Source organism: Nestor notabilis, unplaced genomic scaffold, assembly GCF_000696875.1.
Source record: "Nestor notabilis isolate BGI_N333 unplaced genomic scaffold, ASM69687v1 scaffold1962, whole genome shotgun sequence".
In the NCBI taxonomy this organism is placed as follows: Eukaryota; Metazoa; Chordata; class Aves; order Psittaciformes; family Psittacidae; genus Nestor; species Nestor notabilis.
This window is the reverse complement of record NW_009919446.1, coordinates 26,017-53,678: the sequence shown is the minus strand read 5'-3', so window position 1 is coordinate 53,678 and position 27,662 is coordinate 26,017. Positions and strand designations below refer to the sequence as shown.

Genomic DNA, 27,662 nt, shown 5'->3' with positions numbered 1-27,662 from the left:
CTGGTGTAATTTTAGTTTTCCGGCACCCCGATGGAGCTTTGCTGCTTGTCCTGGTAGTGTCCTTCCTCTTGCTCTTCCTGATCCTCCTTTATCATGCTCAGCCGTGAGCCCACAGGTCAGCTTGTCCCCATGACAGCACGGGAGGGGACATGGGTTTTGGCTGGTCATTGCACCCGCGACGAAGGACTTAGCAAGTTCTAAATTGAGAATCGTTGCTTCATACGTGTGTCTCTCCAAACCCATGGATTTAGACATTCCCTCACCATTAATTACATCCTCTCGTCTCATAGCAGCAAGTAAAAAGGCTAAGTTGGGCACGTTGTCCTGCTGCAAGCAGATGAACGTGGTTTCTTGTTGGTTGGATGCTTGCAAGTTTCTGACAGTATATGGCCACTCTGTTTTGGGAGGTGCATCTTGCAGGGCTCGCCTCAGGATGGGGAGTAACCAGGCAGCTCAGGCCCCTTCTCAGAGGGTGTGCATTTGAGTGATGCCAACTATTCTGGTATTGCCAGAGTCATTTTCAGTTAAAAGCAAGGGCAAGTGCTTCAAAGAGGAGCCCAGATCGCCGGTAACTGATGGCGAGCTAGGTAACTCCTAGGTGGCACTGGAAGTGAGTGGTACCATCATTTGCCTTGGTGCAATCTCTGATGAAGATGCTGGTTTCACCCCCTCGTTTTTGGAAGCCATAGGGTCCAGTCACCCATGTTCGTCAGTCGTTTGACATCTAAACTGCTCAGACATATGCAGTGCACAACTGCCAAAGTTGGCGGTGGTATCCGCCTCTGACAGCAGTTTGCAAGTTTGCCTGTTTGCCCCATGGCAGCTCTTAATGCAGCATCTCCAAGCACAGTGTCCCACTAAATGCTCGGCAGCAGTCACGCGGAGGTGAAAAGATTTCCAGGCAAGCTTCAAAGAGAAGGATGTGACTAACTGTCTCACAGGGAGCCAGGACGTGGACCCAGCCAGATGAGGCAGCTCACATGAAAGGGCTGCCAAAGGAAAGGGAGAGGACACAGACGAAACGGGTTGGGGGATGAAGAGGAGTAGGTAGTTGGGAAGGGCAGAGGGGAAAATCTCCATGGGCTGTTCCCAGCAGCCAGGAGACGTATCGGCTCTCCAAGGAGGTAACCTGTGGATAAAGCAACAAACCTCAAGCTTGCTGGGCGTTCGTTGTTCCTGGCTCCGCCACAAGCCTCTGCTGCCTGTCCTTGGACAAGTCACTCTCCTGGTGACTCAGTATCCCAGCTGTAAAACGGGGATTGCTGCTTACCTCATGGGATGTTGTGAGGGTGGGCTCATAGACGCCTTTGCAGTTTGATGTATTAAGGGGGGGAGGCAGAGAGGAGAGTAACAAAAAATGACCACAGAGACAAACTTCCCTCACCACCTTCTCTGAATGTAATCATGTCCGTAATGACAATATAATGATGACTTATTCATCATTGAGATATACTCCTTCAGTTGCACTGGTGGGAACAGGTTTTTTGGCTTTATTTTTTTCCCCTCAGAGTTTTAAAGATGTAATTTTGTATGTTTATTTAATATGTGAATGTTTTAAACAATTTCTAATAGAAAATTAGAAGAAATTGCAAACAATAAGTTAAAGTCAGTCTAAACCAAGACGTAATCAAGTAATAGAAGAGTGGGACTAGACGTAAAATTTGCAAAGGGAGCCTCAAACAGAGAAAATGCAAATCCCGAGGCCTGAAGAAGAAAGGGTTCTGGTTTGCATCTGTCTTAAACCCTATACCCCATAGTATACCTGAGGAGGGCTAAGACCAGAAAGCATAAAGAGTCGCTCTTTCTCAGCTTTCTGATTCTCAAATAAGCTTCTGCAAAAGGAAGGGGATCTCTGGTTTACTTTAACCCTTATAAATGTCACATTAATCTTACTCTGCTCACAAGGCAGTCTGATGGCTAACACACAAAACCAGGAGCCAGAAAACAGCAGTTTTTGGGGCAGTTAGGGAATCGATTGACCTGCTGCTAACACTTATTTCTGTCTGTGCCCTTTATGTGCTAAAGCAAAATGGAAATAATTGTCTCCTCTTTTGGAAGAGAGGTGCAAGATGCAAAGAAATACTGTAAAGAACATGGAGATACACAGGTGGAAAACCCTGGGGTGGTCACAGCTTCAGAGCACAGGAGCAAAACACATGGTCATATTTCACCTGTCAAAGCTGGCTTTGCTTTAGAAAACAGGAAATCTCAAAGGCATTGGCTAGAGAAGAGGAACATTCATCTCTTCTCAGTACTGTATTTGAAAGGCTTTAGCAGTGTAAGCTTTCCTGGCACTTGCCAAGCTATCTTTGGAGAAGAAAATAGGATTCTTGGGTTTGTTTTTTTTAAGGAACAGGTGGCAGCATGTGGAAACCTGTTGTTGTTAAATTTTAGTCATGGTTCCTTTTTTCCTTTTCTTTCCTTTTCCCATCTGCAGTTGAGTACGACAAGGAGTTCACGCCTCACCAGCGGCACCACAAGGAGTTCAAATTTAATTTGTCTCAGATTCCGGAGGGTGAGGCCGTCACAGCCGCTGAGTTTCGCATCTACAAGGACTGCGTTGTGGGGAGCTTTAAAAACCAAACCTTCCTTATAAGCATCTACCAAGTGCTGCAGGAACATCAGAACAGGTATGCAGGAAGGCGCTCGCTCTGTGCCACCAGGTGCTGTCCTGGGGAAAGTTGAGCTTGCACATTCATGTTGAGAGGACTGATAAATAAATACCAGGATTGCTCTCAATACGGGGGTTCTGTTGTTGCATGGGCCTTTCCTTGTGGGAAATGGGCATGGCAAAGTGCAAAGTGGACCTCAGCTGCAGAAAGTCCAAGGTGTCACTTAGCTGCAACCTTTGTGTTGTCTTTAAACAGAGCAAGAATCTGCTGTGAGGCAGTAGATTTTTAAACCAAACTTGTTATGCTGGCATTACTTTTGCGTGTTGAAATACATGTATCCCCTTTCAACTTAGTACTACTGCATAAGTAAAGCATAGCCTGTTTGAAAAATACTGGTCATTAGTGCAGACTTGACCTGCTTTCAGCTGGGCTTACATTAAAGTAAATAAAGCAAAAGGAAATTCAGCATGCTGACCACAGGTACAGAATCACTCCTGGGTTTTCAGTGGTAGTGGGGAAGGCAAAAGACAGTGGCAGGGTAGGAACTGTGACACAAAAATCCAAACAAGTGTAAATGGAGTAATTAAATGAAAAAGGGTAATGTTTGGATGGGGGAATCCAATAAGGCTAAAAGATGGAAATAAAGGTCAATTAAATGTCAGAGTAATGCTGTGGTACAAAAGTGTTTCATTACTTCTGCTGAAATGTGTCAGCACTGTAACTGTTCCTTTGCTGCAGGCAGAGAAAAAGATGTCAGAAACAGCAGTGTTGAGAAAAAGCTCATTTTCTTTTCTCTGTGAAGGTTTCCTGGGTATTTTCCTTTCTGGTCCTTCTTTCTACATCCTTTCCGTTGATATCATTTTGGGGTGATCTGCGTTTGATTTGCTGTTGTGAGGGCAACATCAAATAGCTGGTGGTTGTTCTGTGGGGAGTGTGGCATCTGGGGAAATGGAGAGAAATACGCGGGTATATAGGTGATGGGAAGAAAGTGTTAGTTTTAGATGATCAGTGTTCCCTTTGAGCTTTAATTTGCTGGTTGCTGCAGTGCCTCCTTGGGTAACGTACTTGCTGGTTAACATGTTATGTCAATGCCCACACTTGAAGAGCTGGTGGAAGTCCAGATGGTCATGCAGATTTCGTAGATATTAGCTGTATTGTTCATTTAGAGCCACATTGAATAAGCAAATGGTGAGTGTTGGTCTGGTTTAGATTTCACAAATAGACATCCTACTTTTGCAGCTGGAGGAAAACCCTTGCCAAGTGTCTGAAAGCCATCGATATGCTGCTCTGTGATGGTCACCAAAGCAGGGCACAGAGTAGGAGAACTGTCAACTTTTATGTGTAAAGAACATTTTTTCAGAGTAAAGTCAGCAAGCAAGTAAAGCACTGTGGGAAAGAGAATAAAGTGCAGGATATGGCCCCTAATGTACCCTGCTCCTAATAAATTTGCAAACTCTTTTTTTCTGAAAGGGGCTGTATGCAGCAATGATGCTGGCAGCTTGTATCCTTGTTTCAAGTACCATACCAGAAATGTGCCAAAATTGGACTGCATTGTGAAGCTGGGATGCGTGTCCTATGGCACTGGGTGCTATGGCATCTGCAGGTACTGGGCATCACTGCATGTTAGAGACCTCCCTTCAGACAGAGCAGAAGCAGCAGCTCAGGTGGGGATCACCAGGGTGGTCTCTCTCCAGAGCTGGTGAATATTTCAGGTCTTTCAGGTCCCTTCCATCGTGTTCCTCCTGCTGCTGCTGGCGATCATGCTGAGGGGATCCCGCTGTTGGGACTGGGAATCGTAAGGCAGCTTCCTCCAGGTCCAGACTGCCAGCAATTCACCGTCCCTCCTGACATGGGCTAGGCGTGAACTGCTGACCCAGGGATGAGTGTCTGTAGTTCATTACTAACCTCTGACTCATCCAGTCCCTGAAGGCTCCCTTTTTGTTTCTTTTTCTTCTTTATTTATTTATTTTTACTGGTGGGAAGGAGGGAGACCTTTGGCTAAAGAAACTTGTGCTTCAGATGAGTCTGAAGGACTTGTCACATCATCTGTGCAGAGGTGGGTAATATGTGGATCACAGATTCTTGCAGCTGTAAAAAGGATGTGCCCTTTTCCACCCTTTTTAGCTTAAAGGACTCTTTCACATGCATGTAAAATATAAAACCACGTATGAAAACGTGTGCTTCTGTATAAATAGATACCTACGTATGTATTCTCTGTATGTATTTAAAAGTGTATATATATTAATAGTCATTTATATGAATTGTCGTCTATATATTAAAAATATACAGATGTTAAAAGGCGGTTAAGATACTAGAAGCTACTTACCACTCTTCATTTTTACCTTCAGTTGAGGTTCTGACTCCATAGGCTATTGCTGCTACAGATTGAAACATGCAGCTGCGTTAGTGACCTGGGTGGGCTTTGGCCTGTGAACATTCTTGAAAACAAATACTAAAAAGTTCTATTTAGTTGTTCACTAATATCTCTGCATGGAGGGAAAAAAATGCCTTAGATTTTTCTGCTGTGCCTTAAGGAGCTTTATTCAGCTCATTTGGGATTTGATTATCAGTTCACTTACATGCTTTTACTAGGGGCGGGGGATGGGAGGGAAATCCAAAGTGGTTTTTCTCCTCCTTTTGTCTCAGTGGATTAATTTGGAAGCTAATGTTTTCTTGTCCTGTTGAGAACACTAGAAGGTTAAATTACAGGAGAAGCAGCACTATTTTTTTTTTTTTATTGAAGGAACTTGCTAAATATTTGCAAGGCTTCTGTTGCATTTTAGCAGATATTTTCTGAGCCAGAAAATAACAGCTGCCTTTGACTTAAAAAAAAAATACACTAAAAAAAGTTGTGTCACACTTCCTTTGGACAGCCTGATATTTCCTGACATTTTATGACATTTTATTGCGTAAGGAGGAGTCTGTACAGATCTTGAAGTCTAGCTGGTGAACTAGCAGGTGAAACAGAAGGAGTTGACATAGCACATTTTTTCATCTTGTTCTGCTGACAAATATTCCTTTCGGTCAGGAAAATTAGTCTCCTGAAGGCCACAGAAAATGCCTGTTCAGTCAACATTGGCAGTCTTCATAGAAAAGTCAAAGACACCATGTTAATCTTGGCTTTTATGAGGTTAACAGTTGTCTGAGGCGATTATTGGTAGCTAATAAAATACTTTTGGGCACAAATAAGTTTTAACAGGGCAGCTGGCATGAATGGATTTAAACCAGCAGTCTGCAACAGAAAGGCAGCTTGCAGCTCTGAGGGAAAACATACAAAGTAAAAGAAACCTGCCTGTTCCTCTGAAAGAAATTAGTTTGGGAAGGCAGGAGATTAGAGGAAGCTTCAGTAAATACAGATCTTCACCAAAGCCCAGGGTCTAGAAGTATCCCTTGCCTCCAGTTAAGTGTAATGAAGTAGCCTAATTCAGTATTACTTGAGCAAAGTTTAAAAAAATCTCATCTGGGCAGTAACAGGATAAGCGTGTGACTCCAGCCCAGATGCGTGCGCTGCTGCACGGAATTGCAAGGCGCTGCTGGCCGATCCCTGATGGCTAAAAACAAAACCAAGCCTGAGGCTAAAATTTCTGCCAGTTACTGAGTTATCAAACTGATTTTTGCCACTGTAGCCAAGGCTAAAAGCAAGGATTATATGGGCCCGTTCGAGACTGTCTCCTAGATAGGGGTGTATGTGGAGAGAGCATGAGTGATCAGAAATCGACGCTGATTGAAATAGCACAAAAGCTTTGGGGAGAAGTTTGACCCTCTCCTTGTTAAAAGCCATCAGAAATATGAAAACGATACTGGTGGAGGTTCCAGGCAGTGAAATGCACATTGAGGATAGTGTGGTCTAAGTACATTCTCTCTTAAAAAAGAAAACATTTTTAATACTGACTCACTTGTGTCAGTAATATTTTCATCTCCCCATTCCTTCCACCCTTTTCTAAGGTAAAAAAATACTGCCTAGAAACTAGGCTTTTGTTTTCTAACTGAACCACAGCTAGTGGCCACATTTTGTGATAACACAAACTGCTGGAGTTGTCAGTGGGATCCTGTGAAGAGATTAATGAAATCCTCAGGATGGGTCAAGCTTGTGGCCAGCCGTCAGCAGTATACATTTCAGATTGTGTGGGGAAGAGGCTTCACCAAACAGAGCTGATGTCTGGGTTGCTCTGAGGGGGATAACTCTGGGTTTTGAAACAGCCTGGGGGCAAAAGGGGCTGACTTTGAGAGAGAGAACGGTCAATAACTCTGCTGGATGCTTCGGTTTCTGACTCCCAGAGTTTAAGAGATGTGCTCTTTGAAGGCTAGGGTGGATTTTTCTTTTTCTTTTTACCTTTGGTATGTGCAGAAAGCAGGGAGATTTGCCAAAGCACCAGTTCAAAAAGACAAGTGGCATCAGCTTCCAGCTGCTTATCCCACCTTTACCGTATCTGAGGGGGCATTTAGTTTCATCAGACAGGAGCTGCACAACCTTGACTCTCCTTTTGGTGGTACTGAACCACAGCTAAGTCCTGCATGTGGGGTGGGCTTATGTCTAAGGTAGGTTATAACACTGATTTTGTGGAAGAACCAGCAAAGTCCTATGTGACTTCTGATACCTCTTGGGAGTGGATTGCCATGTAAGTGAGACCTTTGCAAGGGAAAGGAAGAAAGAAGTTTGTCCTTGGAAACAGCTCATTAATTTCTTTTTCTTTCTCAAAAGTTTCTATCTCTCACCCACAGAGGTGTCAGGTCAGGACTAGGGAAGGCAGTTTATGGGTTGATCAAAGATGTTAGTCCTTGGTTTGGATCATCAGTATGTTTTCAAGTGTAAATATCCTGCTAATGCAGACCTCAGACCACTCCCACACTGTCCAAACAACTGATCTATGAAAAACACAGTGGCCTGTGTTAGTGATCAAAGGAAGATATGGTACCTTAATGGTCAAGGTTTATTAAACAGTTTCATTTGCACCCAGAATGAAATATGAGGACTTGATCTGCAGAAAGATTCTCCTATATGATAAGATGTGTGGACACATAGTTATGCCCTGCGGAGTGACTGCCTGGGGAGTATGTTCTTCTTCTACTTAACACTAATTCCTGAAGGGTTAAGGCGCTCATTGGTTTTTAGCTGCCAGTTACAGTGGTAATAAAGTCTTCCTCTTTGCAACAGGATATTTATACAAATGTGATCCGAGCTTCTAATCTAAAGGGCAAATTGATTTGCCGGCAGTGTTTATAGCTTAGAAAATAAATAACCGTCCTCAACTGGGTTTTGGAATGGGTTGTGTAATACAAATGACAAAGCTAGCATCAATCTGTTTCAAGTTGGGGTCAGATTTGTATATAGTGTGCATATATTTGTATATGATAGAACTGTTTCCATGATGCTATAGAGAAGTGTCTGTCCGCATTTCAGTTCAGCGCTCACTGTGGGTGTGTGGTTTGTTGTGGTTTAGGGTGGCTGCTTTTTAATAGTTTAAAAGTCAAAGTTATTCTGGATTGAAATTTACTGGTTCCATTGCCAGCTGGCTTTTTCCAACGAAACTAAAGAATAGCTTATCAGTGCCTTATTTCTTTTCTTGAAAGACAAACACCACCCCTGTGCCCTCTCACCCATCTTCATGCCTCAAAGTGCATTTAAACTCTGAGGTGTAGTATTGTATTTAGTATTGTAGCCATTACTACAGCTAGAATACCCCTTAGTCTCACTGAATTAAGGATATGAGAAACACATCTCCTGTCCCTGTGATGACTGTTTCTTTTTTTACATTCCTGTCAGTAAAATGTTCATTCCTCAGAGCTTGAAGCTCAAGACCTTGAGCTAGATGTGGGGGAATACCTTTGCACTCAAATATCAGTGTTAGCTTTGCTGGGGATTATCACAGGTCTGTAGGCTGAGCTTCTCGTAGTCTTGATATGGGGAGACCACATCCTCTAGCTTTAGGCTCTGATCTTCCGTGTTTTACCAGATGCAGCCTTGAAACCAGTGTTTCACCCTGCTGCTCTTCCAGTGAGTCTACAAGTCCTAGCCCTCTGCCCTTGCAGACTTTACTGCTGGGGTGATGCCCACAGAGGTACAGGACAGCCGTCTCAGCAGGGGAGAGCTCTTATCAGACAGAGCAGCGGTGGTGTGAGACTGAACCTATCTCTCCCTTCGGATGTGCCCCTGTGTCTTGATGCGTCCAGGATGGCTCTCCTCTCCCTGTGCTGAATTGCAGACCCCCTCCAGAGTGTCCCAGCATCTCTGTTCTGTGCCTGTTCTTCCACTGGCTGTCAATATCTGCAAATCAGTACCCAGTTACCGGCCTTCTGTTTCACCTTAAAAGTAAGTGTCATTGTAGGTTGACAGCTCTTGGTATTTCCTTTGAAAAGGCTGTGATTTCGAAGTTTTATCTAGTCTAATTGTTAGTCCATCATTAGTGGATAAGAGCAAGCTAGTTTGCTATATGTAGGATAATTTTTACAGAAGGTTGATGTCAGTGCAAACTAAAGACTCAGATCCCGAGGTACGCAAGAGAGTATTTAGAAAGTGCGTTAATTAAAATGTAAATCCCACACACTTCTGTGCAAAATTCCCTTTTGAGAAACTGCTGCTAGGCAGTCTAGACTATTATGTCAACTTGTCTTTGAAGAAAAGTAAACAAAAAGGTTCAGCTGAGGAAAGTTTTAGAGACTTACAGTAATTAATGCTTTGGTAAATGGCTGTTGATGCGTAACAATCCTTTAAACACCTGGGTAATTGTGAGCTTTGAAGTTAGGCCAAAATGTTGTTCCGAGATCCGTAATTAAAATAGGAGACCTTTAACTTGGTCATTTTGAAGGTGAGATTTCTGTTTGTTCTCACTGCCTCCCTGGTAAAACTTCTGCCTGGCCGGGGAAAGAAGGCCAGGGAGGGTGGGAAAGTAAAAAATGTAGTTCAACAGATGCTTCTTTAAATTTAGCTTTTTATAGCTTTGGTGTTTTTCCTGTAGCAAAGTTCCATGTTGTAATGTGTACCCAGAACAGAGAAATTATTTTAACGTGAACATTTCACTAAGCATAGTAACTGAGATTGACCACTTGACCTGGTTACTAATTTGACTAAATTCTAATCTAATTAGCGTTCAATTAAGGAGAATTAACACCCAGAGACATTTTGTTGAAAGGTTTACAGAGGTTTCAGTTAACAAAATATTTATCTTAGAGGGGGAAAAGCACTGAAGTTAAATGCAAGCTGTTTCTCCTATAAATGCCCTGGGTACATGGTTGGGATGCCAGTGTTAAGAATAGTAGCTATATTTGATATTTATATCTGAAGATCAGCTCGCTCTCTGAGGACACTGGAGCTAAATCCTGCCTTCTGAATTATACAGGCCATATTTCTCCGGTAAACTGTGTACTTCTTTCTGTTTATTGCAGCCACTTGTGATTGCTCTGTTGACCTTTGCTTCTCCATCCTCCTCCAGAGTCCTCTGAAGGCCATGGAAACACTTCCATTTATTTCTTGGGACTTCAGACCATACTTTAGGGTCTTGTTCCAGAACAAAGACCTCCTGCTTTGAGCTGGGAATCTCTAATTTGCATCTTCCCATTTAATGTCCTCTCTTATCTCGGGAAAGTTGTTTCAGGTCCTTGGCTTGGTTTCTTCCATTCGCTTGCTTTTCATTAATAATCTAAGGTTAATACTTATTCTGCCTGCAGCACCTTTATTATTAAAATAACTAACTGAACTCATCCAGATGGTTAAGCACAGCAAAAGTAAAGATGAGACTGTCAGGCACCATAGTGACAATGAGATGATAGTAGATGTCTAAAACCCCAGAGGCAGGTTTAGACAGAAAGGATGTTAAAAAGCTGCCTGATTTGGTGATGAAGTTCATCTTCTGTACACTGAATTTCCTGCTATGCAGGTGCCAGAGGTCCTGTGGTGTCCTTTGACACGTGGGGTTGCTTGGGCATTAAACCTCTGGGCTGACTCTGCATTCTTCAGCCTGTGTTGAGAGCAGGTATTCCCTCCTCTTTGCTCAACAATGCTGGCTCATGGCCTTTCTTTTTCTAGTTTTTCCCATTCTTCTTGCTCCCTTCCCATTTCCCTTAGGTCTCGTCTTGCCTCTGTTATTCTCAAGTGCTGAAGTTTTTGAATATCCTTCCATTAATGTGACCATGTACACGGTTGTGTGTTTTTGCTTGGAAGGCTGCTGCCTGCCTCACTGCACAGGATCAATGTCATCATTTAATGACTAGAAATTCAATACTTTGTTGGATGCAACTTGCACAGTATATGATCCGTTTCCCACCTTCTTGTCCACTCTTTTGATTTTGCTTTGACTATGGGCTTGCATCTACTTGTGTGTAGCACTCTCCAGCATGGTATCTTACAGCTTCCTAAACTATTTCTTTTTTTGACATGGCTATAAGGCAAAGCTAGTGGTGGTGTTCTCATCATGTAGATGAGAAACTGAAGCATATACCAGTGAGGGCCGTCTGTCTCTGCTGTTTGCCTGCTAAGCAAATGCCCATGGCAAAAATGGTCTTTGCCAAAATTACCCAACAGTCCAGCATCCAGAGTGGCAATAAGGCTATGTAGCAGCTTTATTTGTTATGCTTTCCACCTTTCTTGCACAGCCCTATGGGAGAGGAATGGAATAAATGTGTTTTCCATGGTCTTCAGAAAGCAGAACTGGAGAGGGGAAGAAAAATCCAGTTGTGAACATTGGGACAAGACTGGAAGTGTGAGATTGACATCACTGACATCTGTCACTATGTTTGTTGGCAGCTGTGTTGCTGCAAATGACAGCCGTAGCAGGTTGTAGCCCTCTGAGCCATCAGTGCAGGAAGATTCCAGTAGTTTCCCAACTGCTTCTAGAAGCAGAGGGATGGTGAGTCAGGAGTAATGGGCCTGATTCACATAGGTTTGGTGGCCATAGGTACTTCCTACTCTCTTTTCTCTGAAGACTTTTTCCTTTTATCCAAGGTCTCTCCATCCAGTCCTTGCATGTCCATGTGTCCCCCACCACTGTAGTGAATCCTTCACTCTTCCCATCTAAAGAGGTATTCTTTCCCTTCCACCCTGGGCCAGCATGGGAGATGTCCCAGTCTCTGTTCCAAGATCAGACATTGTACAGCCTTTTTGCAGGAGTAGTAAGGACATTGCTTCTCAGCTATGTGGCTGTAGGGAAGAGCAGATTGCTATCAGGTGATATGTGGTATCTGGTTTATCAAGGAGAAAAGAGGGGTAAGTATGTTCCCTGCATACAAAAAGTCCAGAGGATTTTTAGCGTCAGAGGATGCTAAACTCTGAATCTCTGTTGAGCCTGTGTGGGCAGCAATTTTCAAGTTGTTCTGCTTGGTCAAAACTGAGGTGATTTTCTTAAAGGAGGAAGGACATATAACATTTGTATTCTGAAAAATACAAAGGAGTGGTTAAAAACTATCAGTTAAAGAGCTGGAATTCTTTTTTATGTATATGAGTAGTTTTCTTTTTTTCCCTAATTCTGTTGGAAATAGGTGAGTGACTACTTTTTTAAAACGTTGATGCCATAAAACAAACTAGTAAGAAATTATATGCAATTTTGTGTAGCCTGGTGAAGTTTGGGTGACAAACATTAATTGGAAGCAGGCTTAAGCAGAAATGTTACCTGCTAGCACTACTACTATGACCCACAATACCTGTAGGGTGAACCTTCAGTGTTGGCTTCATCCAATCAAATAATGCAGAAGTCAGTTGAATAACTGATTGAAAACAAGTCCTGAGACTTTTTGCAAAGAGTTGACTGGATTGGAGAGCCCAGTTGTCCATTTTTCTGCATTTTACAAAGGAATTGAAATCTTTCCAAAAGGAGAGTGACATACTGGGCTAAAGTGTAGCATTCTTATTTGGTAGAATTGTACCATTGCTTATTACTTTTGTGGAGGACACTAAGGTAGGGCAAGTCCAAATTTTAAGTAATCTAATAATGATGGAGGTTCAGTCTAGGAGGGGGGAAAATGTGATTTGGTAGAAAGAAGAATTACATTTGAACCTGAAAAATCAGTGATGTAAATACACCCTAGGAAGTGACTGGGTCCTGTGTGGTTCAGCGGCATGCATCTAAGGATTATAGTGGATCACAAGATGAACATCAGTTAACAGTGTGAGTTCTGTGAAGAAGCCAAAATCATATTCTGACATGTATGAGTAGAAGCATAGTCTGTGAGATGCATCAAGTTTATCCTTCCACTGTACGGTGAGATCAAGTGAAACCCATTCAATTACCTGGAAAGGTGGTTGAGTTCCTGAGGCTGGAAATCTGTAAGATCATGTCAGGCAAACATCTGTCAGGAGTGATGTGGCTGTAGTTGATCCTGTCTGGAATTTAGGGGAATATGCTAGATGATGCCATATGGTGCTTTCAGGCTTTACAGTTCTCTGATGTCTAAGTGTCTTCCCAAAGTGCAAGGCAATGGGGAACGTAAACTCTGAGCCTCCCCTTCATGTTTTTGAAGATCTGACTACTCCCATGTGGCTGAGCGTTCATGAGGGTTTGCTCTTGCAGAGTTCCCAGCAGCTCTCCAGCCAGACATGTTTGGTTTTGGGGGATGTAACGCCAAAGTTCCTCTAGTCTGGAGGCTCTAGTCTGGAGGCTCTAGCAGGCATTGTCTGGAGTGGGTGAGCGCCGGGGAGAAAATGGCGCTTAAAGGAGTGGAGGTAGGACAGGAGATCAGAAAGCAATTGGTGTGAGGGGGAATGTCAGAACAGGTGCTAGGAAAAACCCTTTTTGGATATAGTCCATTTCAAGCATTGGAGAGGACCAGTGCGTAAGCTGTATTCAGAGGTGGGAATGACCTAGCAGTTCATTCCTCTCTTAAACCTGGACAGGGTAAGAGTGGTCTCAGCTGCAGCTGCTGTTTGTGATCTCCTTTAAGCAACACTTCAGTTTATATACCCTGCCTGGGAAAGCCCGAGTCTTTCAACCTTAAGGTTTCCAAAACATGTAGCAGCTGGCCAGCCCCAGCCACTCACCGCTGTTGGAGGTGAAGGTCAGAGTCGTTCCTGAACCCTCTTCCCATTGGAGGAGCCATGGCAAAGACCCCTGTGGGAAAGGCTGCTGAGTCAACCACAGAGTGTGCGGCTACCAGCGAGGCGGAGGAAAGCCTCTATGCTGTAAAAATAGCTGCACTAGGAGCCCTAATATACTTAAGTGCTTATTTTTCCATGTGTGATCTCATGCAAACCAAGCTGCTGGGCAGTATGACATAGCAGTTGGCCAAAAATAAAACATAACTCAACCAAAATGTTGGGTTTTTTTCTGAAGTTAACCTTTGATGGGTGGAAGGGACAGGTACCCTGTTTTCTTATTTTCATGAAGTTATTGTTAGAAAAAAGGAATCCGGGGAGGAGGAGAAGTGAAGATGGGATTGTCACCCAGTATCCATTTTGTGGCGATGGCCACAGGTTAAGGATAGGAATTGTAGTTCTCCTGCACAGGAAGGTTATGCCTATAATATAGTGAGAAAATGTACATGGTGTTTCTTGGGTGCTTCTCCAGCTGATTTCATTGAACTCATTTCATTGAGGTTTGATGGGCATTTGATACTGCAAAAAAAATATATAGAGAGACTTGATAGCATTTGAAGGAGAAGTCCATGAAGGAGACCCAGTACTAACAGCCTGGGAACAAGGTGCTGTAATCCCTGTTGATAAGCTTTGGAATAATGTCTTTCTAGTCACCTTTAGAGGTTCATTTTCTGTCACTGCTTGATGCTTGGTCTGGTAGTTGATTTTTACTTTTTATTTTCGTCAGTTGTGGTGGGTCTGTATTTTGTAAAGTGGGCTGAAACCATGAAACACCTTTGACAAAAGCCATTAAATGCCTGGAAATGCTATTAGTTTGACCACTGTCCTACTGGGCTAGCATTATACTCTTCAAGAAGAAGAGTACCTTACTAATCCCTTGCTGGTGGAGAATTGGACAGATCTGAGGAGCAGGATTGCTTTCTTCCACCCTAGAAATCAGTGAAAAACCTTTGTAATCCTGAATTTCACTTGCACAAGCATGTGCATCTCCTGGCAAAATTCTAGATACAGAAAGGCAGATTTTAGGTGTTTTTTCCTAGCTATTAATATCACTTTTAATGATTTCAGGTTTTCTTTCTGTAACAGCTAAAGCCAGGAGAGAAAATCCCAGGTATCACAATCTTGTCATTGTGCTTCTACTCTGCAGGGCCTCTGACCTGTTCCTGCTGGACACACGGGTGGTGTGGGCCTCAGAAGAGGGCTGGCTGGAGTTTGATGTCACCGCCACCAGTAACATGTGGGTGATGAACCCTCAGCACAACATGGGACTGCAGCTGAGCGTGGTGACTCGGGATGGTAGGTTATGGGCAAGTTAATGCAAGTCACTTCACCAGTCTCTTGGATGATGTCTAACATCTTGCTTATCTGTTGGCAAGAAGTGGTGCTAGCAGAGTTCATCTGTGATATGGGGGTGAGCACCCTGCCTTTATAGGCAGCCGTAGCTAACAACATGAGCAACGATCTGAGAACACAGATAGAGGGCTGTCAGTTCTTGGCTGTCCCATGATGGAGATGTCTTTCCTCATGAGTGAGGTGAGGTGTCTCTGAACAGTACTGGAAGTGGGCTGGGGCAGGGCCCCAATTCCTGGGTTGGAGGTGGAAGGGGGCATGAAGCTGGGATCCCAGTGGGGTGAGGCTTAGGGGCGAGAGGAAGAGAAGTGAGCAGGGATGTGGGTATGCACGTCCCCATGTGGGATTATGGCCACCCTCCTGGCTGCTGCGGCTGCTGTCACTGCTCGGATCTCATCAAACTTGAGGTGGGAGCCCTGCACTGGAGAAGCAAATGCAGTCACTGTGGGGAGCTGTTTCCTCTGAGGGTGGCTGCAATGATAGCATTTCTCAGTCCACAGAAACTTTGAAAGGTAGAAAAGGAAAGAAGAGACTGCAAAAGTGCATGAAATTGAGCGTTGGAAGGTAAGCAGTGGGGAAGGATAGGATCTAGATGAGCAGAAAGTGACTGAAAAGATGACTGTGACATCTGTCCTCTGTAGGAACCTGTCTCCAACCTTATGTTTTCTTCCTATTGCTACATGCTGGAGTTTGATACACATACGAGGTTAAGTGAGACCAGATGAGCTATCCATGGTTCTCCTTGAGGAAATGTTAGTGCCAGCTTCCACCTTCCCAAATGGGCTAAGAGCCCATCGCTGTGCTCCTGACAAAAGTGCCCCATCTCTTTGCCCTCTGCTCTCTCCTAATCCCATCTCTGATTCTCATATTTCATGGGCAGCAGAACTAATTTGATGATATGTCTGGGCTTTGTGTTTTATATATCTAACTATCCATATACCTCTCCAGTACCTGAACTGAAGCAGAGATGCCATAGGGGTACCAAAGACCCAGGTGCTGTGGTGGAGCCCCTCATCCAGGACGGATGGGGTACTGTTGTAAAAATGTCTGTAGGTCACGTAGCAGGAAGGGAGTGTTTAGTGATTAAAAAAGAGAAGTGTGAGCAAGAAGAAAGGAAATGCTGCTTATGGGGATGCCAAGATGCTGGAAGGAACAATCCAACTGCACTGTTTGTCTAACACTCCCTTTTCTGTTTGGTTTGAAGGTTTCAGTGTAAATCCTAGAGAAGCAGGCCTTATAGGGCGAGATGGCCCTTATGACAAACAGCCTTTCATGGTGGCCTTCTTCAAAGTGAGTGAAGTTCACGTACGGACCACAAGGTCAGCAACGAGCAGGCGCCGGCAACAGAGTCGAAACCGCTCCACCCAGGCTCAGGATGTTTCCAGGGTGTCTACTGTCACAGGTAATCATCCAGCACAAGCTGGGATGACTTCTTGTAACGTTTCTATTTGCTCTGAGTGCAGAAGCAAGAAGGGGTCTGTAAGGTGGGATGAATTTGGGGTTGTATCTGCAAGGAAATGGAAGAGGGGGTCTCATTTAAAATAAGACTTACAAGAGACCTCTTGAATCCAGGGTGGAGTCCAGACCCCCATTTGAAGTTGTGGCCATTGAATTAATGGGGGTTAGGTGTTTTAACCCTGACTCTTGTGCTTGTAGGTTGCTTGTTACACAGCATTTGCCTAGCATTGTATACTAGGTGCGATGCATTTTCAGGCAGGCAAAGAGGATTGCTTGTTTGCAGGGGAAATGTTGCATGTTGCAGGTGTTGTACAGCAGCCTTGTGGGTGCTGTTGCCGGCTGGTGGGACAATACAGTAACTCTGAAATTTTGGCAAAAATTGAGTGTCCTGTCTTCTAAGTCTTGGCTGTTTTCTAGCCACTCTGCCCTGCATCAGTGCTGCAAGTCCTTCGTTCACTGAATACCTTCTTTCCGCTCAAACATTTCAGCCTGTTCCAAGTTACTTGATTAATTTGCTTATGCTGCCCCCTTCATTTCCAGTAGGATCCCTGCTTTTCCCGTGTCTAGAAATGACTATACCCCAAGGAAGAGGGGTGGCTCTATTTTTCAGCCTGTCTCCAAACACGGCACAGAGAGATGAGCCAGCACTGCCAAAAGTTAGGCAGCATGAATCAGTAGGCTGTCCCCTGCTCTTGCCTGCCTTGGGTTGTGGGTGAGCCATGCTGCATCCGAGGTGGCCTTGTGTTGGCTGTGGCACTGGGAGCCTGCAGGGAGCCAGAGACAGATTAGGAACTCCTCAAGGGCTGGCAGCCAGGCTTTGGGCATGGCTGATTGCCAGTGCAGTCCTATTGCCCAGCCCAGTGTGGTGATGGACTTGCCCTTTGGGCTAGTGTGTGCCAGCAGCAGTTGGCCACTAGTGGCTGTTGCATGTCCTCATGGTGCATGCTGGAGCATGGCCATGGGTTCCCATGCCATGTCATGCAGGTGCTGGGCTTGGCCTGGTGTAAAATGTCACTTCATGGATTTTAAGAGCAGGATGAGGTGACTCGGTCCTGCAGCCTGACCTCCTCAGGGGAGGCTGGCCAGTGCCAGCATGGCACTGCTGGAGGAGTTATCATCTAGTCTGGCGTGAGAGCCCTCTGCAGTCCCGCAGCCAGGAGCCGTCCATCAGTCCCAGTTGCTGGGACACACTTTGGTCCTGGTTTTCCTTGGGTCTCCAAGCTGCAGTTCTAAAAGCAGGCATCAAGGCTGTTCACTGGGTTACTTTCATGTGGTGGGCTTGCCAGGGGCATAGGTAGTTTATTCATCTGGGTGTTATAAAAGCAATAAGCCGAGTCATTATGCAGGCAGCATACAGTTCTCCCACTCAGGTGGGCTTGGCTGCTGCACTCCTGCCATCACAAGAGCCAGTATTTTAATGCATTTGCAGAATTTTGGGAAAGTTACTTGCTGCATTGCTGTTTTGTGGCACTGGTAGCACTCAGGATAAGCCCCAAATTTCTCTCCCTAGTGTCACAAGCTTCACAGTGCTAAAAACAAATTTTCACTGCCATTAAATCAGGCAATGTGACTCAAAGCTCCAGAGGGAGCAGATATATTGGGCAAAAGGGGTCATTTTTACATCGCTGCTTTCTTGACTACACCACACACTAGGTCATAAAATTATAAAATGACAAAAAGGGAAAAAATAGCTGGTCATTCTGTGGTCTCAAGGGCTTTTTTGAGCTCTTCCAGCTCAAAGCCAGCTTTAATTTAAAACCTGAAACTTGGCAGTTCAGTAGTCAACAAGGTATAGTTGAGCCTCTGTGGATTTAAGGCGGGGGAAAGGAGGGGAATTTAAAGTTCAGATGTATGTTTGGTTGGTTTCTGTGTTTGGAACAGAGACTACATCAGCTTATTTTCCTTTCTAAGTGTGACACTCTTAGACACTGTTCTCCTTAAGAAGTGGTTGATTTCATAGCTCAAGAGGCACCAATGACTGATGCATGTTTTTAGTGTTAAAGAGATCACAGGGGTTTTTTGGTTTTTAGTTGTGTGAGTTTCTACATCCATGCCCTGATGATGCGTGGCAGGGCTGGGGAAGTGTTCGCCCCAGAATGAAGCAGTAGGTGAGCCCAGGGATGTTACCCTGAAGGCTGCCTTGCTCTTCTAAAGGTGCCCTGATGCATCTGGACCCAAAGCAGGTGCAGAACTGGGATGCTGTGGTCCCTTCCTGTCCATCTGTCTGCCTGCACATCTTGCTCTCTCTCTGTATCTTACATCCTGTCAGATTTTGGTCTATGCTCTTCCCTGACCCAGGATTGCCTCTGCTTATCAGGGGTTGAGGGCAGTTTTTCTCCTGGAGAGCAGGGCATCAGGCTGGTGTTGATGGTTTTTTTGTAGGTTGAACCTTCCTTTCTCTACGTTGGTGAATACAAAGGGCTTGCTTTCTTCAGTCCAAAAATTAACCCCTTTCCCAAAAGATGATGTGAGTTGGGCTCCAGTAGTATGTTTAAAAAAGCCTCATTTACAATCTAAATATGGAAAGCATTTCAAGTCCTGCAGTTTGGAGTGCGTGAAGTATGCTGCTGGGCTGGTACTGGATCTGGTGAGTTGAGGGGGTTCATGGTTATCTGAAGCTATGCTGCTACATGTGGAATTGGGACCCTACTGTTCTCCCTTTGATGTGCAGTTGTTGTCCTGCAGTCAGTACCAAGTGCTCAGCACTAAGGTTATAGCTGTGGCATAAGAATCTCAATGGTCTGTATTTTTTCGCCAAGGAAGCTCATTTCTCTGTATTATAAACATGTAATTATGACTGGCTTATATAAAGCAGAACTGAGTAACCCCCATGGTTATAAACTGCTTTGACAGAGAGTCCTGCATCAGTGCACTTCTGGAGCCAAGCTCTGTTCTTTTGCAGAAGGAGGATGAATGGAAAGAATAAGAAGTATTTTCATCTGTTGAGGTGGAAAACCATATGCCAGTTCTAGCCCAGGACATGGAGGAACAAGGTGGATGGGAGGAGCACGCAGGTGTTTCTCTGCTGTTGTCTGTAAGACCTGGAGGTCCATGCTCAGCTGTGTCTTGTGGTGGGTTTAGCTTGTGCTCCCAGACTCCAGGGCTGCCCCTCTACTTAACGTGAAGAGCTAGGGACTGTTCAGCGTAACAGACAGTGAACCTCGAGCTTAAGGACTGCGCTACCGTACAGCCAGCCCCTTCATGAGTTACATTTTCTGTACGGGGCTGTCTCTGCCCAGTGGCTATAACCCTTCTCTTCTGCCAGCCTTCAGGCACATCCCTTCCCATCAGCCCCTCCTTACGGAGAGAGTCACATTTAAGCATCTGACTTGGGCTGCACTGGCTGCTCTGAGTGAAACTCATGCAATACCCCTTTTTGGGTCCTTCTCTTTAGCCACCCCATCGCCTCTGGAACTGGCGTGAGGTGCTCCATGAGAAATGAAGAGGCTCTCCAAGTGGCCTTTCCTTCCAGCAGACATGCACAGCACCAGGCAGATTCCCCCACACGCATGGGAAACCAAATACCGCAAAGGGCAGCATGCACAAACAGTGAAGGCAAATAAGGCCAAATGCTTCCACGATGGCAAGGGTCTTGTTAACAAACATCATTATCTTGCAGCCAATCTTCCCTTTAGTAGAGTGCTCAGATGCAAACTGGAGCGGTGTGGCCGGCATTTCTGTATGTGGCTTCACGTGCAGGTCCACATCAGCCCGACATCTCCCTTCTTCCCACCCAAGCAGATCACTTTCATGTGAAAGTGGGCTGTTATTAACTGCGTGATCAGTTTACACCAGCTTTATCCGGACAAATCACCAAAGTCAAACACCAAGAAGAAGGGGCTGGCCTTGGAGACCTCTGTCAAAGCTATTTTGAATCACAGAAGCAATTAATTACTGTGTGGAATTTGGTAAGCTTGCACCTTGGGAGCAGCAAGGGTGTTCTCAGACGGATCGACCTCAGTAAATATTTATATATTCTTTGCCAGCACTTAACGTGGGAGAGGATATAGGAAATCTAAGGTGGGTGCATAAGTATCTGTAGGAGGAAGACCATTAAGTCAGGCTATTCTCTCTCCCCTTTCAGCAACACACATGCCAGTGTCCAGCCTTAAGAGAAACATCTGTGCTTGCAGAAAGTCAGACTTGAGTTCTGGTTAAGGCAGACAACGTTCAGTGCAAACAAGCCACAGAAACAAGCCATCTTAACTGTGCTGTTTTAACTGTGCTGCCCTGGAAGTTATTTTTAAGTGCAGAACTAGGGGGTTGGGTTTTTTTTTAAATCTCTGTTTTAGACAAAATAGTTTGCAGTATGATTAAATGCAGTTCCTTGTAAATGCCAAGCTAGTGTTTCTGAATTGGTACATTCAGGGGGAAAAAAAGACATGATTTTGCTAAATCCACAATGAGCCTATAGGAGCTCCCTAAACTCATAGTGATTTTGAAGAGCTCTGGCAAGCAATCCTTGCAAATCGTATCATGGCAATGTAAGCCGGGCCCGTGGCAGCTATTTGCAGTGACCCCCAACTGCAGGCTGCCTCCTCCCAGCCCTTGTGGCTTCCTGCTGCAGGGCTGGCAGGAAGGGGCACGTACCCTGTTGCTTCTTGGCAGCTGGATCTTCCACTGTGGGCCACCTCAAATGGCAAGTTGGGCTAAAACAGGTGAGCATGCTGGACTGGGGTAGCTGATACTGCTAGGCTCTGGGGAAAATGTGTTGTGGAGGCCAACTTCAGTAGCTCAGTGAGCTTTATCTCACCACCAGAAACCCTTTACTGTGTGGATTCTTCTTTTCTCAACCTGGATGTATGTCCAGCATGCATGGCTGTAGGGCATATGCGGAACCCCAAACCATGTGAAATGGATCACTATTATGTGCATCTATATTGCTGCATTTTTTTCCCCAATTCAGAAAGCCAGTGCTAAGGGTTGATTAAAGGTTTGTAACATCCCTAAGTTCAGCTAAAATAGATTCCATAAAGTGGACCTGGTAGGTAAATGTAACAAGAAGAGAGGGCAGAGGAGCTTGGGGTGAGGGTTAAACAGGGGACCGTGCAAATCCCAGGAGAGGGGATATATTTAGTATGTTGACGTTTAAGAAAGCAAAAACTTGAGTTTGGGCAAGTGAGACTCATAGAATACCAGGTTGGAAGGGACCAACCTTTCTTGGCAAAAGCACAGTCTAGACAGGATGGCCCAGCACTCTGTTCACCTGAATCTTAAAAGGGTCTAATGCTGGGGAATCCACTACCTCCCTTGAGAGATTATTCCAATGGCTGATTATTCTCACTGTGAAAAATTTTCCTCTCGTGTGCAATTGGAATCTCCCCTTGTCTTGTCTGTATGACTCCTTGTAAAAAGGGAGTCTCAGTCTTCTTTGTAGCCACTAGAACATGGTGGTAAGTACTCCCTTGAACCTTCTTTTCTCAAGGCTGAATAAACCCAGCTCTCTCAGCCTTTCCTTACAAGGCTTCCCAGTCCTTTGATCATCTTTGTAGCCCATCTCTGGACCCTCTCCAGCCTGTCCACATCTTTTTTGCATAGTGAGGACCAAAACTGAACACAGTATTCCACGTGTGACCTGACAAGCACTGAGTGGGATGATGACTTCTTCATCTCTGCTGGTGATGCCCTTGTTGATGCAACCCGGCATCCTGTTGGCTTTCGTCATCACAGCAGCCCACTGTTCACTCACATTGAGCTTGTTGTCCAGCAGGACCCCCAGGTCCCTTTCCACAGAGCTGCTCCCCAAGCAGATAGATCCCAGCCTGTGAGGAGGTAGAGCTCTGTGTCTACTTTGGATGGACTATTCAGCCCTCAGTGCAGAGTGTGAGTCAGGTGACTCCAGCTAGTGAGCTGAGCCGATTTTTGGGGGCCAGTTTCAGGCAGTGTGAGAGAGGACATGTTCATAACATGTTCTGGTTCGTGTAGCTTGTTAAGCAGCTCTTTCCCCCGCTCCCTGTGTTTTCTTAAACTTGTGATTGCTCATAAGCCTTCCTGCCCACTCCTGTTTTCTCTGCCTCCCTTGCCTTCTCCCTTATCCTGTAGCTGATCTGGGTAAGGTGTAGCTGGATTTGGAATGTAGCATCGTTCTGCCCACTCAGTTGTGAATAGATCAACTCCACTGTAACTCCCCATCAAATACAGATGGTTTTCCCCTAAGAAAACTACACATTTCTCATTGAAGAACAATGAAATTGTGGTTTTTGGGTACTTAAATGAAAGCCTTTGACCACTAGAAGTATCTTCTGCTCATTTTTTTTCCCCTCGTTATGACCAGATCATTTAGAAACATCTCACGCTAGAAATTTTCTCCTGGCCTGAGCCAGGCACTGAAAAGCTTCATCTGAAAAAACCCACCACACCCTGGTTTCTGCTGGGTATGTCTGGTTTGAAAATAGAAAGCTTGAGTAGAAAGACTCACCCCTGTCCTTGCTACCGAGTGCTCCTGAAAGAGCGAATGTTTGTGCTGCAGCGGGCTGTTAACCAGCTCTGCTCACCTGATTAAATCCGTGATTGAAGCGAAGCTATTGAAAGTCTGAAATGCAATCCTTACACTTTAAAACCCAAACTGCTTCTAAAAACAACTCTCTAATCTTTGGTGGTTTGGAGGCTGGGTTTGAGGTGTAGGGTTTTTTTCAGACCTCAGTGTTAACTGTACCCAGCTGTAATGCTGTGCTGCCCTTAATGTCAGTTGGATGTGCTTTTAGTATTATAGTTTTTCCTTTGAATAAATATTTGCATTTGTAGTTCCCAAACTTTGGGGGTGGTGGTGGAGGGAAATAAAAGAAAGGCTTATTCAGAGCCAAGGAAAAAGTCACTAAAAATATTTTTCTATCCCAGCTGCTGCATCTGGGAAAAGCTACGCTGGGAGGGTGCCCTTTCAAGCCGCGTTAGGGGTGCTGGGGGGGTGGATAGCTGAAAGGCTCAGGACAGCGGGATGCAGGCGCATCAGCATGTGGCATCTGCCTGCTGACGGAAACGCCTTTACTTGCAAATGAGGCGTGTGAGAGGAGAGGAGGCCCCTGTGGGTAAGGCACTGGAGGAGAACATGGCCAGTCTGGGTCCAGCTCTGGGATGAGCGCACACGTGTCACCGCATGGCTGGGGATTGGGGCTGCCACGCTGCTCAGCCGAATTTGCTGCCGTTTCTTCCTCTCGTGCTTCCCATGGGTGCGAAGCTCGGGTTCGGCAGCCAAGGTTCGGTGGCCAAGGCACCCCACTGCAGAGGTGGTTTCTGTGGCTGCTGCACTAAGGTCTGGCAGCCCCCTGAGGCGTGACAGAGTCAGTCACCGCCTGTCAAGGCTGGATGTGTGCAGCCACCCAGGGGTGAAAGGCCTCTCTGTCACGGCTCAGCTCCTCCGCGGTTCCAGGTGTTCGCGTGCGGAGCCGCCTCTCATTCCAAATGTAAATGGGAAATTCCACTCGCTGTCAAAAGCTACACTTTGTAGGGCCATCGGGAGCAGCTCCTGCATGGTTGAACTATCCTCATACATTGTGCCACGGCAAGGGGCAAGTCAAAGGTCAGGGCTCTGCACCCTGTGCCCCCACTTTTCTGTGCAGTACTGGCACTAAGGAGCAAGTTAATGCTGAGAGTGCATCAAATCCTGTGTCATCTGCAGATAAGCAGGTTATGGGAAGGAGAAACTTGTCTTTCAGAGCATGGCTTGTGAAGGTCCAAAAGCGGTGGTGGTACATGGAGCCATGTGTGATGTCCAGGGCAGGCTGGGGGTAAGGCACAGAGAGGGACGGGGACATGGCTTCTCTGCCTATGGGACATCTTAGCTGTTTAAGGACCAATACAGGGGCACAAGGTGATGATTAACCTTCCCAGAGTTGTAATTCTCTCAGTAAGTATGTGCCTTTTGAGCTTACCAGCTAGGGTGGCACACATTGGAAACCACGGCTGTGGAAGTGGGGTGATTTTGAGCACCCAGCAGGGATGTCGCCTGTGCCTGACTGAAGGAGTAGATTTAAGAAGTCATTTTGCTGAAGGTGTTTTACAAGCACTGTTTGTCGAGTTATTGAAGGCAGCTGAAGAAATTATAAGCAAGTCACTGTTACTTGGGTGCCTCCATTCCCACAGGCATCTTAAAAACTTCGGCCCTGCTCTTGATGTCCCTCAACACCCTCATCCTTTTGGCTGCTGAGGGAGCTGCTGTTTCTCACTGCTGAGCCCACAGCATGGACACATCTGGCCAGCTGTGCCCTCCAGCAATGCTCTGCCTGGTTTACTTTCTAAATTCCTGTTTTGTTCTTTTTCTTTTAACAGATTACAACAGCAGTGACTTAAAAACAGCATGCAGAAAGCACGAGCTTTACGTTAGCTTCCAAGACTTGGGATGGCAGGTGGGTGATGTTTCTCTCTGGGTAAACTAGACATTTTGTTATGAAATGTTATCTAAACAGTGTCACGGTAATTCCACTCGAGGCTGCCATTATGCTTTAAAATGTCCCTTGTGCCTCCTCACTAAAACCAGTCACAAGGAAGGGCAAATAAATATTGATAGTCGTGACATTTGATAAGATCCAGAGGAAGCTTGATACTTTATGAGATTCAAATATACCGTCATTCTCTGTCACTCATGGGAGTCACAGTACGGGCAAGGGCTCATATCCGTGTGCCTCTAATGATAAAAGAAAAAAAATCTGATGTTAAGCAGTGATTTTAAACAAATCAAGTTTTTTCTAGTGATCAGCCTAATTTTAACCTCAGCCATTGTGTTGAAATCCTTCACCCCCCACCCCACAATTAGCACTGGCTGCGGTAGGTGGACTGAAGACTGGGTTTAGTTGCAACACCATGAGTGAGGCCAGGGAGTTGTTTGGAGTAAGTTATTTAGGACCATTATTTATAGAGTGTCAGCAAACATCACGTTTCAAAGAATGCCCTCATGGACTCTTTTTAATTTATTTATTTTTTGAAATTCTTTCATTCAGCACTTTTGTGAGGGAGGTCCCGTTTGTATTATCTAATGTTTTTACCAGATTATAATTCAGGATGCCAGAGCTACCCCTGCTGCTTCTGTAATACCCAACACATGAAAATCCTCTCCCAGTTAATGGGACAGCAACATTTTTTTGTAGCTTATGTCAGCTCCAGCCCACTAGCCACAAACGCGGCTGCACACTGACTCCGTTCCCATTACTTGTTAGTGGCTTTTCTTTTTACTTGTGCACAGTCTTTCCACCTCCTCCCTAGCTCGCTTGCCCTCCTTCCAGGTAGGAAGTGTGTTCCAGTTGGGAAGTTCATGGTCTAGAAGGCACTGCCTTCACTTTTCTAGTTGCAGAAAGGTAAGATGCTGCCGAAGGAAGGCCACATAGCAGCAGGAGTTGGAATCCAGAGCCTACTTATTGTAGGGAGATGATGGAGTCAGGGCAGTGGGCCCCTGCAGTTGCTGGGCACTGCTCTCCTTCAAATTTTTTAGCAGAGCACTTCCCTTACCCTTATACTGCATTAAGCCTCAAATTTAATTCAATGGTCGGTACTGGCTGCTGTAGTAGGAGAGTCACTGTCTTATGAAAAGCAGCTCGGTTTACCCGGTGCAAATTATGGGTCAGCTAGTACAGAAAAGTGAAGGGGTGGTTTTGCTATGCCCAGCTATTCTCATGTTAGCAATCAACTAGCAGACATGGCTAGCAAAGCTGCAGCAAGTCTCTGGCTGCTCAGGCCTGCTGTAGCCAACTGTTGGCTAACCCAGGTAACTGTTGTCACGGAAAGGGGAAATCGTCTAAGAATTACGTGCATGTGAAGTGTACCAGTGCATCCTTCTGCAGAGCCTGACACCAAGGGAGGTGAAATGTCTCCTGAGAATTGGTGACGCTTTTAATTTACCTTTGGCCCTTTCATGTCAGCCGCAGAGAAGCTGTAATTATTTTATTATCCCCTTGGTGAGGAGTCATCTTCTTCCATAGCACGGCATAGATTGCCACTGGGGCCACCTGCTTGCACACGCAGTGCAGGCTGGCTGTTCTCTGTCTCCTTTAGGAGACTAATAGAGGTGGAGAAGCTGTTACGGAGCTACTACTTCCCACCTTAGCAGACTAGTCTCCCTGTATAAGAGCATATAAGGTAGTGTATCTGTGAGGCACTGCACCAGTGTTTTGTATTCTCATTCCGGAGCTCCCTGGTTGAACTGTGCGTGTGTGCACACACAGATGCACCTACATGACTTTCTCCAGGAGGGGACACCAACTGAGGCAGTGACTCAGTCTAGGAAAGGTAGTTCAGCACAAAAGCCTAACGAGGAAATACTGGAAAATAAAAGCATCCAAACCACAATCCCCACGAGGCAACCCAGCAAGAGTTTTAGGAATAAAATTCTTAGTTCATGGCCGTTAAGCTGTGCGTAGACATGCACCATTCTTTGGACATTAAAATCAGTGTGTCCATGGAAAAGTGATGGCTCACAAAAAAAACCCAAACCCAAACCCTAACAGCTTCAGTGAAAACACATTTTCACCCTCAAGAAAAAAGTTAGTGGAAAATTTTCAGCTGCTCTTAATTGCATGCAGTTGTCTGTACAAGTTGGCAACTCTTTAATTTGAATCACGTTCTGTTTGTTTCCTAAAAAGGACTGGATAATCGCTCCAAAGGGCTACGCAGCCAACTACTGTGATGGGGAGTGCTCGTTCCCACTCAACGCCCATATGAACGCAACCAATCATGCCATTGTACAAACTCTGGTAAGGCTCCAAAAAGCTTGATGCCAAAACAATAGGTGAATTTGTAAACAAGTTACCATTGTCTCACTTGTGTTTTCTCTTTGGCAACAGGTTCATCTTATGAATCCTGATTATGTTCCCAAACCATGCTGTGCACCTACCAAACTAAATGCCATATCTGTTCTTTATTTTGATGATAATTCTAATGTAATCTTGAAGAAATACAGGAATATGGTAGTAAGAGCTTGTGGATGTCACTGACAAACAGTCTTCACACGGACTATGTGATTCTACCATGAACTTCCATACCACCTTCCCTGCTTTGATGAACTACCTGACCTTGGAGGAAAAATAACTGATGGACCACCTTTTAGAATACCATGTATGTGCCTTGTCGGAGGAAGGGGGTGGGTGGGGAGGGTGAGGCCTACACGCTGGGGTGTGAGCAAACTGCTGGACTTCTTAAAGACCAACCCAACACCGCGATGGCTGCTTAGCTCTGCAGAGCTGGAGTATGCAAAGCAGCAGTATGCCCACAAATGCTTTATTTGTCTGGGATGGCCT

The 27,662-nt window shown here is 45.2% G+C and overlaps 1 protein-coding gene across 1 annotated transcript; it reads left to right on the top strand.

Annotated features, from left to right (window-relative positions):
* Positions 1 to 487: 487 nt before the first annotated feature.
* On the top strand, positions 488 to 27,359 carry BMP6 (bone morphogenetic protein 6). Its single transcript, XM_010010217.1, has 7 exons — positions 488 to 587; positions 2,438 to 2,630; positions 14,780 to 14,928; positions 16,187 to 16,384; positions 24,706 to 24,782; positions 27,009 to 27,119; positions 27,210 to 27,359. Exons 1-7 carry the CDS (start codon positions 488 to 490, stop codon positions 27,357 to 27,359), a joined length of 978 nt encoding a protein of 325 aa, XP_010008519.1.
* Positions 27,360 to 27,662: the final 303 nt, after the last annotated feature.